Genomic DNA, 18,227 nt, shown 5'->3' on the forward strand with positions numbered 1-18,227 from the left:
ACAAACTAACGATTAATATCAATGGAGCCTTTATTCTCACCTGCTTCTAAAATTTACATCTTAAGTTTGATTCAAAACCGAAAGTGGAAGGCGTGAACGTAAACGTTCACTAAATGTATCTATATTTCTACAACATCGATGCTCCTTCGCCTACATATTCGTATGTGAGATTCACATCTGTGTTACAAAACAAGTTATGACATAGTCCTTTAGCTTCATATTTTCTAATCAAATGGGTGTTCAACAAGGTTCTCCAATTCTAGAAAATTATTAAACTTTGAAATTATAGGCGAGGTAATTGTTACGAAAGATACTGTACAGGGTCTCTCAATAAAAGGGCTATAACTCAGCTATTTATGGACGGATTTTGATGAACTAAAAACCAAATAAAATGGTATTTTTCAAACTACTGAATAACGTTAAATTTGATTTTTTTAACTCAACTTCTTCGATCTCAGGTGTTAATTTTAGAATTTCAAATAAAATTCCACTTTTTTTACATTATTTGGTAGGAAGTATTTTTCTGAAATTAATGATGTACGAAAAGTTAAAGTTAAAAGAATTTTTAACTAAAAAAATTGAAAAATTCGAACAATGCGAGTTACGTAACCACCTGTGTCGTCATAGAGCCGTGTGCGTTATTCTGTGATCGTCTGCATTTCATTTCCATCTCATCCTATTATATCATTCTATACACAAAGCGCCTGGCGCCATGGACAAGTGGCGCTCATGTGATATCCAGCGAAAAGGGACAAGATAAGTAGGTATTTGTAAGAGAAATTGCTAAGGTATTCACCTCGTCCAAAGATAAAATTCAAAAATTTTGGAGTAAAAAGAGCACAACATTTGAAAGCCAATAGGCCTAATAGACAAATTCGATTTTGCAATCATTTTCTTAGCTAGCTGCAAGCTGAAACACTTTTTATGCAAAAGCTATTTGGTTCGACAAATGCGCTTTCAACAACAATCGAATGTTCAATAGAAATATTCATCAACGTAGGAACCAAGAAAATTCTCAATTTGTAGTAGCAAATCATTTTCAAAGAAGGTTTAGCCTTAATGCTTGATGTGGAATTTTTTTTTATTGATTAGTCGGTCAATTTTTTATTAATGGAGCATCAAATCAAGCAAAATACTATGAACTGTTAATAGGCCATATTAATTATTTCCTGGATAATTTACGTCTTGAAGAATTGAACGGCATTTATTCTCAACGAGACGATGCGACAATCATAACACCAGAATAAGTGTTGGATGGTTAAATTCTGGATTCCAGGAAAAATGGATAAGAATCAATGGTCCAGTCCGTTGGCCAGCTCGTTCACCGGATCTTTCTCCGCTGGATTTTGGGCTAAGGAGCTACCTTCAAGATAAAGTCTGTGTTTCCCAGATAGAAAATATCGGTATTTTAAGACAAAAGATTATAAATGCCTGTCAGGAAATTGCACCAAATGTTATCGTAAATGCTACGCATGGTGTAATCACAAGATGTTAGTTATTTGTACAACATGATGGCAGTCAATTTGAGCAATATCTTGAGAAATAATATTCTCTGTAAACTAGGGATAAATATGCTGTTAAATGCAGAAGGAAAATCCTATTTGTAATATTCAAATATTCAAGCCAATGTGTTAGTACTAAAAGAAATATATTTTTTTAATTTATTTAGTTTGTTTTAACATTAACTTGTAATACATCATCAGCGTCAGACAAACATTTTCTATGAAAAAATGTAAACGAGTATGGAGTTCTACTGTAAAATTCTGAAGTTGAGACAGGAATCAAAAGAAGTTGAGTTAAGAAAATAAATGTTGATGTTACTTAGTACTCTCAAAAACATCATTTTATTTGGTTTAAAGGTAATCAAAATCCGTTTATAAATAATTATCTCATCACTTTGTTCGTTTTATTCAGGCACCCTGTGTTAGCAACAATATGTGCTCCGCTCTTTTCAAGAATCCCAAAGGTTCTAGTTGAAAAAACTTGAACAATTGCCATTTTCGTTCTAATCCTATTTCGCCAAGTTCATTATACTTTTGCTACCGTTATAATAACACTCGCATATGCATATTCCGATTACCATGTTTGCTATGCATCTTCCAGTATGCCTTATAAGCTATATGTGGCACGTTAGTTATTATTAATGACATCGCAGGTGTGATCGTGCAGAATTTAAATGTAAAGATACCTAACCATGCTTATATGTCTCACATAACAGTACACTTCCTTGATGCACTTAACCGCTTTTGAGCTGTAATGTGAGAACCTTGTTAATGATAATATGTAACTAATATGATTTCTTATTGAATGTCAATAGAATTGGTATCAAGTTTATATTAAATGTAACTAAAAGAAGTGGCAATTTGCGGCTTTACACAGGGTGTTACAGTTTTCCGATATTCTTCAGCTGTCATTTTTCTGACTTCTATCTGAACTCTTTCGAGGGATGGTACCCTGCGACCGAATTAAAAAATGCTAATAAGTCCACGGTTACAAACGCGGCATTTTCGATGTACAGGGGGACAAAGTCTTGAAGCAAACGGGTGCGTCGAATTTCAAAAATTTTACTCAAGAGCAAGAAGAACGCAAGGTAGGAGACGAAATGTGAAACTTTCCCACTTTGTATGTCCAAAAAGGTGGAATCGTGGCCCTGGGTCTGTTACCACTTTTTAAATTACTTTGTAGAGTACTATCGCCCCCTGAAGTTTGCTCAAGATGACATGTTACACCCTGCATAGAATCCTGAGGCAAAAAGTGAAGGCAGCTTGAAAACTTACTTAACAACTAACTATGATATTTGAATGCCATAAGTCGAATTATCAATGCCATTACCTAAATCACTTTAATAAATTCCTTACATATGGAGTAGACGCTGAACGACTAAACTACAGTTTCATTATAAAACCTTTGCTTTCTCACAGCAATAATTCCAGGAAACATGGACACTGAACCTTTATTATTATCTCTTTTCTAAGTTCCATAAAAATGATATACTGCCATCGTCAAGGCATAGACCTATTAAAACACCCATCCTCCATGATTGCCGTGTTTTTCTTACTTCCATCTTGTTACGCTTAATAACGCTGCCTGTGGCAAAACAGTTTGCTATTATATGATCGTAATAAGGCGTTTTATAATGAGTATACGTGTACCGGCCCTGAAAATATCTTCACGATGACTATCGGGCCGAAGATCTTCCTGAGCAGCGCGAGCGTCCTTCCACTATAAAAAAGGAATTTTAAAAGTGGTCTGTTGCAAAACCGGTCTGAACTTCGGTGCAATGCTCTTGAAATCATGAAATCAAGCTGAAATAGCTTTACACTTGTCTCAGGACCTTAATATACTCGTATGCTACAGTTAGGTAGTTTCTCATATTTTTTTGTTCTGCCGTAGACAATTAAATTCGAGTTATACTGAACCGATACAAAAAAGAGTGCAGTCTTCCACGCAAGAAGCCATAACGGCTATAATTTACAAGTTTTAATTAATGAAGTGTTACCACAATTTTAACTGACGATAACCGTTAATTTATTCAGTACTAATTGCTATTTCATGCGTTTTTCCGTGCAGTTATGTTTAAGATTATTTGAAGAGCAAAATGCATATCCACTTTGATGAACAAACTTTTAGCTTGACTGACTTACCTCTGAGAGCCTTGCCGATTTAATAGGACTCACATCGTATACAAGGTGACAATATGGAAACTTACAATGGCTATATCTGGGGAACAAAAGAAGACATCGAAAATATTTTCGAATGAATTTCTATGATATCTAGGGAGAAAAACCAAAATGATGTATTAACAAATCCGTTCTCAGTTTCTCCTCCATCCCCAGCCGCCCAAACTAACTAATGTTAAATGGCGATACCCCATTTATGATACTGGACCCTTGTCACTTTAATGCACTGAAAATTAATGGCTTCTTCTTCGAAAAAATGTCTTCTCTCTTATTGTAATACGCGATTTTTTACAAAAAATTATAGACTTATTTTCCGTATAATAAATAAGTGCAACTTTTCGGGGTCGTGGAGTAAATAGAGATACTGGGTGGGGCAAAATAATACAAACAAAAACAGTTGAAAAATACAATAAATAATATTATGAAACTTGACCTAATCATACCCAAACCTACCACAACTTTTTTTTATAGAGGTTTGGGAGACTCTGTAATCAGACTTTTGGACCAGGCACAAGGAGATCTTTGTTGCCCTCTTCGTGTCGGATTGGTGTCCCTACTCCTAGGAAACATCGACCGACTAAACCCCTTTTTCTCTCTTCATCCTCGATCCTCTCCGGGACTGCCGTTAGGCATGACTTCGGGGAACCCACCAAACCTAAACTAACTTAACCAAACCATCCTTATCCAAATAAAAACAAACATATAACATAATTGAAAATCAGTTAAATGGTGGGTTTGGCTATGGTTAACTTAGGTGAGATTTTATTATATTATTTATTATGTTTTTTAACTGATTTTTGTTCTATTTTTGCCCCGTCCGAAAGCTTGCACATATTCGCTCGTATTTGGAAAATAAATAAAATAATCCGCAATTGTTGTAAAAAACATGTGATACAATGTTAAAAAAGTCATTTTCTCAAAGAAGATATCATTAATTTTTGTCGAATTAAAGCGTTATGGCAACGTGATACCTTATCTTCCAGCTCTCAAAAAATGCTTTTGGATGGTATTCTACAAAGCTACATTTGATCAAGTATGGTACCGGTGTCAAACCGGTTGATTAAGGAAAATTTAATTGAAATGTATAACCATTTAATTTATTCATTATTGTTTTAATAAATACTGAACATCATTTACATTAGTGTCCTGGTAGCAATCTTAAAACTCTTATACATTTTAAAGCATTTTTGTTTGTTGAGTTAATAATAAAGACCACAGACACAAAAAGCCTTTCAAGTGTTTAAGAAATTTAAGATTAATACCAAGACACTAATGTGAATTATTTTCACTAATTATTAAATTAATAACGAATAACTTAAATGGTTGTACATGTAAATTAGATTTGCCTTAATCGACGGAGCACCACTTGGTCAAATGTAACTTTGTAAGATATAACCAAAAAACATTTTTTTAGAACTTAAAGGTAAAGTATCACAAGGAGGGGGGGGGGCGGCGGCGGCAACCTAACAATATTTAGTTGGAGTGGCCGGGGATGAGGGTATAAGTGAGGGAGAATTTGTTAATACATCATTTTGGTTCCTCCTCGTCATTATAGAAATAGATTCGAGCAATTTTTGATATCTTTTTTTCTTCCCCAAACATAGCCATTGCAAGTTATAAAATCATCACTCTGTATGTAGAGCTACCATATTCACGTTCTAACCATTCGTTTATGGGGTATTTATCAGAGAGAACGAAGTATCTTATTATGTCGTACATAGTGTGTTCAAAATAAAGATGTCCAGCTTGGGAATTTTGTAAACAATAGTTGATATGAATTTGGTTAAAAAAGACAAATTGCCCATTTATGGGAGTAGTTTCACGACGCAGATAAATCTACAGAATTATTTTATGAATTTTAATTAGTTTTGGAAAAAACCGAAATTTTCGAATATCTTCCTGATTTTCTTTCCGAATTAGGGCAGCAATAGAGTAGAAGCTTTTTTTTGTTGTTTCTCGTGGACCGTTACGTGTCAATAACTGTTGTTCAAGTTCAGGTTTGTTCATATTATACAGTACCTCCAAGATAAAGATGTCTAGTATGGGAATCTCGTAGTAATACATACAAATTTGCTTAAATAGGAGATATATTGCACAATCAAGGTAGAAGTTTCGCGGTGCAAATTGATCTACAATTTTTTATTCATTTTTGAATACCTTTACGAATTACCCAAGAGCTTTACAGTTTGGCAGTATATACCATCCCACATGAACATGCGTTCAGAATTTTTTTATTTATTCACCTATTTCGCGTTTCGCAATTGTTACGTACATCCTTGATGAAGTCATCACGTAGATTTGCTAGCCTTGCTTCAAGGTGACAAAATCATCATCGACCAATCCATATGTGTCATTATTTATTAATTATTTAATTCGGTTCTATAGTAAATACTTTATGTGTAGAATAAAACTTTGTGCCACAGCGAGACTCACAGGGGGAACATTAATTGAACATATTCGTAACTAGAGAATGATCGAACTCTCAAGATTGGAAGGTCATGTGTAATGAACTAACGAAGAAATTCAATAATTGTTTACCAACGAAAGGACATACAGGCAAAAGCATTCTTAACAGACAAGATATCCGATTTTTCATCGAAGAACCTTCAACTTTGCTTCCATTTCATTTGTGTGGTACTACTTGATGGTTTTTGACGACTTTTGTCTGTTCAGCGCTAATTCATGTCATTGATGGTCAACTTTGGACTCACTAGTTAAGACTCGTTTCGCCTATAAGTTGTTTGTTAATATCACTGTTTGTGAGCAAAATGTAAATTCTGATAATTTCGCAAACATTCTCTTCGTCGACCTACATTACACGCACATATTTTAGTAGTTTCGGAATTATACAGGAGTAATTTTATATGGATTTCCTTTTAAGAAAGGTCGCTCTAAGCGTTTTTTTTAATTTTTTTCCTGTCCGCAAATGGTAGAGATACAAGGTTTTATAAGAGAAACGATATGTTAAGTGACTATTCTAAATATCGCATAAGATTAAAGTGTCTGATTATTGCACAATGTTACCCGATTATTTTTAATAATTAACTTCAGTAATTACATTAGTTATTACATTAATTATTTGCCTATATCGAGAGCATCTTTTCAGTTAGATGATATAATGGATTTCACCACGATTATCACGCTCAGAGGATAAATTTTCGTCTGTAAAACTATCTCTTAATGAAATCCTTTTAGGCAGGTTCTTCTCACTTATCATTCACAAGTTACCTCCAAATGCTTTCTTCTTAGATATTCATGCAAAATGGGTCCTAAGAAGGTACCCATGGCAATTTCACTTTACCAGAAATAAGAGAGAATGTTTTCAACTTTCAAGAAATGAAAGAAAAATATTATACACAGGTTTTATCTATTCTTACGTCACTCCAAGTAATTCCGCTATCATTCACATATAGAGCAATTAAAATTGAAAATAAACATGTTTTAAAAAATATATATTTTTGTAGATGAATTTAATACATTTCTTGTTTGTACAAATATTGCAAAAGTACAAATATATTTTCAATACATTTTGTTCATACCTTTTTTTCAGACTATTTTGTTTTTCATAGGGTTCATATGCGAAGCAATCAATTTGTTTATTTATGTGGTTGTATAATATCGACTTTGCTACTCACAGTATTGACTGAAAATATGTCGAGATGCCAAGAAGTGTTCATTTATCACGTCAGTGAACGGAAATTTTTTTTAAAGAATTTTGGAGTAGTGAAAAACAATGTAAAATTGCAAAAGATTTAAACTTAAATGGATCAATAATATCAAGGGGGATTTTTAATGTTAAAACTAGAGGAACCTTAAATGAATTTTCAAAGTGCGAGAGAATAAAGTGATGGGTACAAGAATTACAACGTTATGCATCCAGGATCTTTTTAACACGGCAAGTCGCACGCAATAAGAGTTATGTTTCAATATTAGTAAGTATTATAGAACGAAGATCAAAAAGCGCTGGTTCACATAAGAGAAAAGCGGCAAATAAACCTTTTGTCTCAAAGTAAAATGAAAAGGCAAGATTTTGTTTTGCAAAAGAGTATGTGAAAAATGGCCTTTCCTCGGATAAAAGTTGATTTAAACAGCGCAAACTAAATGAAATTCTAATTGAATTAGAACGCCAATTAATTAACGGTTTAATCCGAAATATGCTAAATCCACGTTTAAACATGGAGGTTGCGATATTATGCTTCAGAGGGTTTGAAATGAGTCCGTTAGTAAAAGTTGATGGTATTATGAATTGATATGTTTATAAAAATATTCTAGAAAATCATATGTTACCCTGGGCAAAAGTAAATATGAGCCTTCGGTGGACATTTCAACACGATAGTGACCTGATCCAAATTAATTAAAGGGTGATTGACCGTACAATACGTCGATGTGGTGATCTGGCCGGCTTAAAGCCCCGATCTGAACCTTATAGACAAAAGAATTCACGAAAAAAAAAAGAAATATAGCAGATTTGTTCAAAAATGTTCAAAATATTTAGAATTCAATATCTGAATATTGTATTGAAAAGTAATTAAAGTTTATAAATAAAAAAAAACGTTGGGAGGTACTTAAAAAAAGGAATATGCTACTAGATACTAAATAATAGAATTAATTGAACGAGAAAATATAAGAAATGTTTTAGTTCCTCTAGTTTTGACCTATATGTTTTAGTATATATTTTTTTTCACTTGTCATTAACAATTAATGTAATAGATTACATCAAATTCACGTTTTTACAGAAAAAAAATCGAATTTAAAAAGGTGCTCTACATATGAGCGACAGTGTATCCGTTAGTAGCTTCTCAGTTAATTGTAAATAGCTTCAAAGGAAATATTACCGTTTCAACGTGACTGTGCCTTAAAAAGTTCAATAATCATTGTTGCTTATCTAGAATTCCGCCATTTTATGTATGAAAATTACAGTACGTTGATCTCAATTTTTTCATTTCATATTATATACAGTAATTCAATGATTAATAAGTACGTAACGTTTACAATCGCCATTTTTTTTTTTTAATTTAATTCCTATTAAATTAATTCTGTCAATTTAACTAATGAGCTCAGGTAACTCAATCTCCTTTCCTCGACATTTTTATAACAGAAAAATTATTGCAAAACTGACCACACAAACTCTCATAACCTACTTTTGTCTGCTACAACAGTGCCAATGCAGACAAATATTAAACCGCTTAATTTCACTTTCATATAAGGTCAGTTCAACTTATGTAATCGTTCGTAATATGTCTTTAATATTGCGGTGTTTAACTGTCACTGTATTAAATTTAAATATATTAGTGAAATTCCCTTGGAAAATCTTAGAAAGTAAATTAGCTGGAAGTGCCTACCATTAGACTTTGCCAAGTACTTGTAGTGTGTACAACCAAGTGCTGTACAAGACTGTTGTCGGTCAATATAAAAGTCATGAATCGGCATACTTAACTGAATTATTTTAAGGAACGATTTAAAAAGTAGACATTTTTTGCCATAAATGACATTTTTGCTATAAAATATCGCATTGTTAGTTTGTCTAAAATTGAGTGATTGCGGATGTATCTCGTAAGATTAGTCACTATTATTAGAAATTTGTGAAATATCATTTACGATGGAAGTTCAAATCAGGTAGTTCTTTCACTCCAGCCACAGAACGATACTCGCAAAATGGAAAAATTTACAGTGTGGCTATAGGTGCGGTTGCTAGAAAGAGAAACTTTCTCATTTTCCATTTCGTGAGAAAAATGCCTTCTTCATGAAAGTTTTTGCTTCTTCAAAAACGGCTAAATCAGTCGTCAACGTTTCAATTTTCCTTTCGGTTACAGAAAAATGTCCAAGAATAGTTTCTTTTAGCTGAACGTTGTTCCAAGTCCCAAAAATTAATTCTCGTTTTTATGGTAATCGTAATCGAGAATTTTGTTTTTGTGTTTTATTACAATAATTCAACCAAAAAGAGGAAATTACAAATGCAAATTTCACTCGATCCATTTACCACTTCCTTGAACGCACGGCTCAAGTCTTCGACGCAGTTCGCTATAACTTTTTCGGATCTCTTCGAGCGGTAAAGACCCCACGGCATCTCCGACCTCCTTCCAAACGTTCTGCATTTGGAAGATCAATCGCGCAAACTCTTTGTTTTAAACGGCCTTAAAGTGAAAACTTGTTATAGTCAAATCATAGCTTCTCAATGGCCATAAAGAAATAGAATTTCGACATATCCAATTTTCTCAAAATTGCTGAATCGACCATTTAAAAACTTTTCGCACACGATGGGCGGGACAACTATCTTGTTGAAAGTAGCACCTCGTGCGCTAATTAATCGGTAGATCATTCGACCTTTCTTTTAGAAAATGTAACATATTTAAATACGTGTGCTGGTTAACCGAATTCCCGAAAAAATTTTTGAACAATTGTACCATGGTAAGAAATTAAACACCATACGTTCACTTCAGCCAAATATGGCCGATTACGAGCGATTTGACTTGTCGTGGCTCTCAGTATCTTTCATGACGAGTTGAAAAATTACCATTGGTGGAGGACCTGGCTTCATCAGAGAATACAGTGCCTCGCTAAAAGTATTGGTTATCCATGATTTGAGCGCCCATCCACGAGGAGAAATCAAAACGTTTTTCTTGATCCCGTAGCTGTAAAGCGCGATTAAAAATTGATTTGACGAAATTATTTCGATTTTTTTTTTGTATATAAATTTTATTTATTTCTAATCGAGGCGATCTTCAGCATGAAGAGAAATTTGGAGCATTTCACAACGATAAGAATTGCAGAGTTATCGTCATCTCCAGCTATTTTTCCATTATAGCTAAAACAAAGTCAGTAGTTAAGAATTTCCTGACGAATTTTCCTGCACAAAATATTGAGAAGTGAAAATACGGAAACTCTTAATTGAATTCCTCGATAACTCGACGAATTCCTCGATCACCATTCCCATGGCACTGTCTAAGGTAAACTCGTTGCTCGTTCGACAATGTTGTGATTTAATTAAAGTCTTGTTTATGGTTGTTATGAAAACGAGAGTTAATTTTTGGGACTTTCAACGACTTTCAACTGAACGAACCGATATTCCACACATCTTCGTGATGAAAAATAAAAATTGAATGGTGAGAACCGATTTAATCCTTTTTGGAACAGGCAAAAGCTTTCGTCAAGAATATATATTTTTTTGCAAAATGAAAAATAAGAAACTTTCGCCGTTTGGCAGCCCCATCCGGGGACCTACTGCACGTTTGCGCAGTTACTGCAGGACATTAAAAAAAGTATTCAAGGCTCCACTGGGTGTTCTATTTATTGTTACATACTCTATTAGTCACAGTCACTATGTTATTATGCACCGCCGTACTCAAATTGAATGAAGTAATTTAGTTACTTTTAAACCTTGAAAAGCCTATATTTCGTTGTAAAACCTAGCAGCCTTACTTGGATAGCTTTACGTTGTTCAAGAACCTACTTCAATTTCAATTTCGTAAACAGTGTGAATGAAATGAAATGTTGTAACATATTATATTTCAATTGTCTTCACATAAATTGGGTCAGTTCGTATAAGGAAGCATTCTACGGTAAGACTGAAGTATATCGTACAATTTGACTACGATATTACTCGGAGGATATTTTACTTATGGTAAATAATGTGGTTGTAGTAAATTTCAATACCTCTCTAAGAAACGAGAATAAGCTGATTATTTTATGTCGTAAAACCACGAATGTTACATATGCTGTATTAATTGAATCGTGGGCAAAAATCATTCTATTTAATAAGTAGACGTTTACTTACCAATTCTGTGCTCATCGTATTACATCCTCGTAGCGGCAATGTGTAAATGATGGGAGCTTTGCGTTGCACCCATTCAGTGAGGCAGTGTGTATTTTTCGACAACCCCCTGGGGTATATCATTCCATTAAACCTACCAGTCCTCGTATCAATGTTGACCACAATTTCGTTGCTGTTACACTCTACCCTAACGTCGGCATCAATAACTTCAGTTACTGAGTTGCCTTCCTCGTCTACTGTAACAAAAATGTCGTTTAAATTACTTTTAAGGTACAGGGTGTTAAAAAAACAGCAAAATATTTAAGAAAGTAATAGTATGGACCAAAATAATGTGGTTTCGGAGACTAGGAAGGTTAATCCTTTTTGGAACATTTATTTATTATTTATTATGTACAAACAAACGAAAGAACCTTCAAGCAAATAGAAAAAAATAAAGTTGGATAAGATGTTCAAAGTGCTCTCGTTTCATTTCCAGGCGGGCACATCTTTATCTGAAAAATGTTCGAACTTTTTCTAGAAACCCCTCATTGGCTCATGGCCATTTCTGGTCGATTCGCAAATGCAGCTCCTCGAGGCTGTTTACAGGAGTACCATAAACTAATATTTTCAAGTGTCCCCAAAAAAATAAATCTAGAGAGTTCAAATTCGAGTGATCTTGCTGGTTATAATGCAGGTCCGCCCTTGTTTACCCATCTGCGTGGAAGAGTTTGGTGTAAATGTTCTCTAACGGCAATCGAAAAATGAGCAGGAGAACCATCATGCTGGAACCATATTTGCTGCCTTTGGTCTGAAGGCATACATGCATGTCGGTTAAACAACCGTAGCAAACAAAAAGTTGTAAACGGACAATAAAATATTTAAAGTTTATAATAAGATAAGAAAATTCAAGGTTTTGCAAAATGAAAAAAGGAGGTGAAAAAAGCAATAACTTTTGTTGCTTGTTCGTGATAAATAAGTAATAAATAATTGCAAATAAATGTTTCAAACAAGAATAACCTTCCATATCTCGGATATCTTTACTTTGCGGACCTATTAAAACTTTTTGTTTATTTTGGTTCACACCGTTACCTCCATAAATTTTTTACACTCGTTTTTAACACTCTGTATATCGACGTTATATTGATATGGAAGACATATCATAAAATCACATTTCACATCCTTTATTTTTTAATTTGTATGATTGACGACTTGCCTGGCGATTCAAGAACATTTTATTTGAACGAAGATGAAATAAAGAAAGCGGTGATCACGGTTTTAAAAATTAATGTATTAAATGTTCAAATACTCCGTCATCATTTTCTAAACAAAGGCACAATCTTCTTTCAACCTGTTCTCGGATTATTCAGAAAGTTTCTCTTATAATATTTCGACATTCTGCGGATATCTGATTTTTAAAATCATTAATATCCTGAGGAACCATTCTATAAACTATAGCTTTAAGGTGCGCCCAAAGGAAAAAAATCAAACGGCGTTAAATCGGGATATCTTGCTGGCCATCCTATGGCTGTTTTCCTGCCAATCCACGTATCTAAGAACCTCTCGTCAAACCACTCTCGCACTGATCTTACATAATGAAGTGTTGCTCCGTCTTCTGACAGTGTATTAGATTTTCTTCTAAAACACGACTACCATATTCACCTGTTTAGTTTCCTAATACTTGAATAATAAGAGGATCGATTGCATTTTATAATAAATCAAAATACTCTCTCTGTTACGATTTCGATTAGGAATTAATGGTCCAATAATGCTATCTCCCAAAATCCCCGCCCAAACGTTTCTTTTTTTTTTCGGGTCACTGAGTATGACCTTTCCTAAATAGATACGGTTTTGAGTTGCTCCAATAACGGCAGTTATGTTTGCTTAAAGACAGTTATTGTTAATGAAATTTGGATTATAATCAATCAATTCGGTAATCAACTCACAATATTCTATTCTATGGTTAAAGTTATCTTTAGTGTTTATTCAATTTGCAACTTGTATGAATGCCGCTTATGATTTTTTGTTCTTTCGTGCACTGACCCTAATAAAATCTCGGACTCGTGGGATTTTTTCCTTGGTGATGTAGTTAGCTCGACTGCAAAGTGGCCTAGCACTTCGATCTCAACAACTTTATCAATCACCCTGTGACTACTTTATTTCGTGTTTATTTCAGATTCAGTCGTTCTAAATTTTTCCAATAAGTTGAATAACATGAACGTGCGAAACATATTTCGCAAGACGTCTCTCATTGAATACTGCCGCAGTACGTCTAGGCCACTCATTATTCGCACCATAAATTAATACGATCTCGACTCTTTCTTCTATGAAATAAATCATTTTTAATAAACTAACACTTTAATAATAATAGTAAATTATTTATCGTTCGCTAAACAGTAATATTCAAATCTAACTGGTTTCTGTGAAGTTTGTTTATTATTTTAAATAACTGTTTTTTTTTTAATATCCCGAAAACAACTTTATCAATTATAGTGTTATTTACCTCAAAATAACGCATTTTGAATGCCCTTTAATATGAGGTGTCGTTTAAGGTTCTGACCTTTGGGTGGTTGGGGGCAATTGGGTGTGCGTAATATTAACACTGCTGCTTCCAAAAGTGTTTCCTTTAACAACCTTTAAGAACCCCACAAACCGTATTTCAGTATCTCTTTTCGTTCTGACCCTGTTGGGATGGTGAGTTTTAAACCTTTCCGTGTCCGAGCGGGGCATTTTAGATACCCCGGATACGGTTTATTTCAAACAACTTTTCTATTTGTTTTTATTTTATTTTTTCCCTCTGCGTAATCCTAGAAAATATATTACCAAACCTATTTTTAATAAAAACGTTCAATTTGGTATCAATTTCCAATGAAGAACTAAAATTAATTACGTAGGGTACGTGATCCTATTAGAGAGATTCGACAGAATACAAATCGAAGATGCGGCTTTTGTGCCAGATCGCGGGATAGAAAGACTAAAATATCATGTAGTACGTGCAAAAAAACCATTTGCAATATGCACCGAGAAGAAATCAAAACATTTTTATGTCCTAACTGCAATAATAATGAGTAAACGTAAACAACAATTTAAGGCAAAAATTAAAAGATTTTTATTATTAAACCATATACAAAATGTTTGAGTTGTTAGCGTTTTATTGTATAATTGTGCGAACAAACATGAATAATTTAAATAAATGACAAAATTTTAATAGTTTCTGAAGTATTTCGGTGGGGTATCACAGTTACCCCACACGGCCTGAAACGTTATTTTTTGTAGCACGGTTCGGGGAAGGTCAAATAAACGCACTGTACATATTATAGAGATTAAGACGAGATGCGCTTCTACGACATAATCTGACTGGAAATTATGCCAACACTTATTTGAGATACTCGAAATGTTGAATTTTATTTATCTTGGTGACCTGAAATTGGCTAATTCATCACGGCATGAGCTGTAAAACTACATTGCTGGCCGCTGAAAATCTTTAATTATCGAGTACAGTGAGCGTGAGCGTTAATACGATTAAACATTGATTATTCTCTATACTGCAAAATCATTTACCAGCATTAAAGTTGCATTTTCTAATTTTAACAAATAAAGTAACAGTTTTCTTAATAGAAATCGGTGACTAAACAGGCTTCATTTCGTAATTAACTACATGATGAAAATAGATACCTTCATTTCATGACTCAGTTAACAAACGGCACTAAGAACGATGCTCTGGAGATACAAAACACAAATTGAACATGGCGGTTTTGTGCTAATATTTTGTTATTTCTTTACTACGTAGCCGAATAGAAAAAAACGTATGAAAGATGTTAGGAAATACTATTTGGAGTACCACAATACAATAGGAAATTGGGAGACATCACTTCGTCCGTTCCGCAGAATTTTACTTGTTACATAAATCTATGTATTTCGTAATTGGATGCATAAATAGGTATTCCGTGGTATCACGGTCTAATGTCCTATTCATTACCTATTAACACAACTAAAGCTTTCACATAATGCTACAGGACATTAACTCTAAACGAAAGTACTATTTACGTTCTTTCAGCTCTATTATTACTGTGATCATATTGTCGTACTCGTACTTCGTTTAAAGACGAATGAATTCAAAGCATGGTTTTCTCGTCAATCTGATAAATCTCTTGTTATCCCGTCTCCTTTAATGGTTACAATGGTAAAATCGTGAAAGGAAAACAGACACTGCAGTACGACATCATCTTGTTAATTTCGGAGATGAGCTTCATGACCAAAAGGGGATTGTTAAGCTTCGAGGTCGATATTCGAAGTTGGTACATTTAAGGAATTTGAAAAAGTTTGTTTGCTTAATCAGATGTTGCAAAAGAAGTCATTTTGAGTAAGTAGATGATTGGTTTAATCATTTTTGGGCAAATAGATTAAGTTTAACTATATTATTATCAAGAGCATTAGCAATGCTTTTCTTAGTTCAAACATCAAATATATGTATAGCTCATTTAAAACGGTTCACCTGAAATATCTTGAATGAAACTTTTTCCTTCGTAAAACCCCGAACAACATCAATTTTACTTTTAAGGGGGACATTTTTGGATCATAAATTCGTGGATGTAGAGTCGTCTCCCTAAAAGGGGGTGGTAAACCCTTTAAAAATATTAAATGGCAAGGGTGATCAAGCTGCACATTATATCAAATTTATTTTTATTCTTTTTATGCTTAAATTTATTTGCTCCGCGTTTAAATACTGCAAACAAACCGGTTTAAAACACCGGTGAAATAAATTGAAAAAAATTCGTTTTTAAATAACATTTTATTTAATTAAATGGTCATGAGTCCTTTCACCACATGCTATCACCATTCGGTGATCACGATCTTCTAAAGGGGTAGATTGCGTATTATAAACAACAGTTTTTAAATGACCCCGTAAGAAAAATCCAATGGTGTTAAATCAGGTGATCTTGGGGACCATTCAATGAAACCCGTTCTTTCAATCCAGTGTTCGGGAAAACGTTTATCCAAAAAGTTACGTACAACAACTGTATTGTGTGGCGGGACGCCGTTCTGTTGAAAAAAATCATCATTCTCTGGGGTCTGATCGTCGTTTTCAGGAATATCGACAACATCAAGGTAGATGAAGTCTTGAACCAGATTGAGGTAAGATTCATCCATTAGGTTATCAGGTAGCAAAAAGGTCCAACAATGCGATTTCCCAGCCCATACATTAAATTTCTCTACATGCTGTAAATGCTGTTCTCTCACAATTCTAGCATTCGTATTATTTGAATATCTGCAATTATGCCCGTTGACGAAGCCGTTCAGAAAGAATGTGCATTCATCAGAAAAGCGTGCAGAATATGAAAAATTGGAATTGATCAAAATGCTTTCCCTCATCGCCTCACAAAATTGCACACGGCGATCTGGATCATATTCATTAAGCTCATGTATGAGATAAATTTTGTAAGGATGGAAACTATGCTTTTTCAAGATCCTCCGAGTGCTACTATGCGGAATACATGATGTTGCTTGTAATACTCGGGTACTTGAAACGAATCTTCCTTGATTTACATGATTCAGTTCAATACGACCCAAAGAATGCAATTTGTGCAGCCCCGTTGATAACGGTGTGTCGCCTTTCATGTTTTTTGTTAGCAACGGATCCAGTCTCCATGAATTTATATATTAAATTCGTCATGTAGAGATGGCTCAGATTCTTTCCGGGATGCGTTCCATTAAAAATGATTGCAGTTTCTCGGACCATTTAATTGTTTTTTAAATAAATGGTGACAATTTCAATCCTCTTTGCCATGGTCCAAACCCATGATGCTTTGAATCGTCGGATGAATCGACAAATTTCGCGGTATTATCCTGATCAGTGTAAAATCGGAACAAAACTACCCGTTCAATGCTGACAAAACCCATCATCTTATCTTAAGAATTCGATAATAAACATCATTTTTTGTAGTATTGGTGAGTTTATTATTATTAAATTTAGGTCGTTTTTTTTCGATTTATTTTACCAATGTTTTAAAACGGTTTTTTTATACTTAAAGGCAGAATTAAAAAAATTTCAGCATATTTATAAAGAGAATCGAAATACTTGTGATTTAAGGTGCCACTCGACACCCCGTCTCATTTAAGATTTTTGAAGGAGTTGGCACCCCGTTTACGGGGATGGCTCTACTTCGACGAAAAGTAAAATTGGCATGTCTTGGAGTTTTCCGAAGAAAAACAATCCATTTAAGATATTTCAGATGGACTGTTTTAAATGGATCACCCTGTATACTCATTAATGATAGTATTGGTTGTTTCTACCCTTATATGGAGTGTATACATTTAGAAAATTAAAATTATCTTACATGATTCTGTAGGCAAGTTGGCGCATCTTGCTGACGAAACCTGTAACAGAAAATAATCATTTTAGTTCCCAACCTAAGCAACAATTTTTTATTTCATTTTACATACTGTATGACCAAAAAATTCCCGGTAAGTTAAAAAATTGTAATTTGTCACACAGGTCTGCAGAAAATATGCATATGGTATACATATGGCACGTACCATTGATAACTTTGCACTCAACTTATTTTGTACTACGATCAAAATATTAGAAATTGTTGCAACACGTCGATTTTGTTTTTGAAAGAGACACATTTTAGCGTTAAATGATCACATATTCACTAAAACAGCCCCTTTGGGGAAGTGTATTGAACTTTAGATTCTCAAATGGCACTATAGGCAGATTGACACCACATTCGACAAGATTTTAATTCTGATTGGAAACATGTAATTTTTTTACAATTTTAGATTACCTAAATAATAAC

General features: G+C 33.9%; 1 protein-coding gene across 1 annotated transcript in view; it reads right to left on the bottom strand.

The window, feature by feature from the left end:
- The window catches only part of pio (piopio), a 35,398-nt gene that overhangs the window by 6,302 nt on the left and 10,869 nt on the right, over positions 1-18,227 (bottom strand). The window contains exons 3-4 of the mRNA XM_066283132.1: positions 17,766-17,805; positions 11,455-11,687 (exon numbers count right to left, since the gene is read on the bottom strand). Of these exons, the coding sequence (XP_066139229.1) occupies positions 11,455-11,687; positions 17,766-17,805 (273 nt within the window). The remainder of the gene's footprint in view (positions 1-11,454; positions 11,688-17,765; positions 17,806-18,227) is intronic.

The sequence above is a fragment of the Euwallacea fornicatus genome, chromosome 6, assembly GCF_040115645.1.
Source record: "Euwallacea fornicatus isolate EFF26 chromosome 6, ASM4011564v1, whole genome shotgun sequence".
Taxonomy (NCBI): Eukaryota; Metazoa; Arthropoda; class Insecta; order Coleoptera; family Curculionidae; genus Euwallacea; species Euwallacea fornicatus.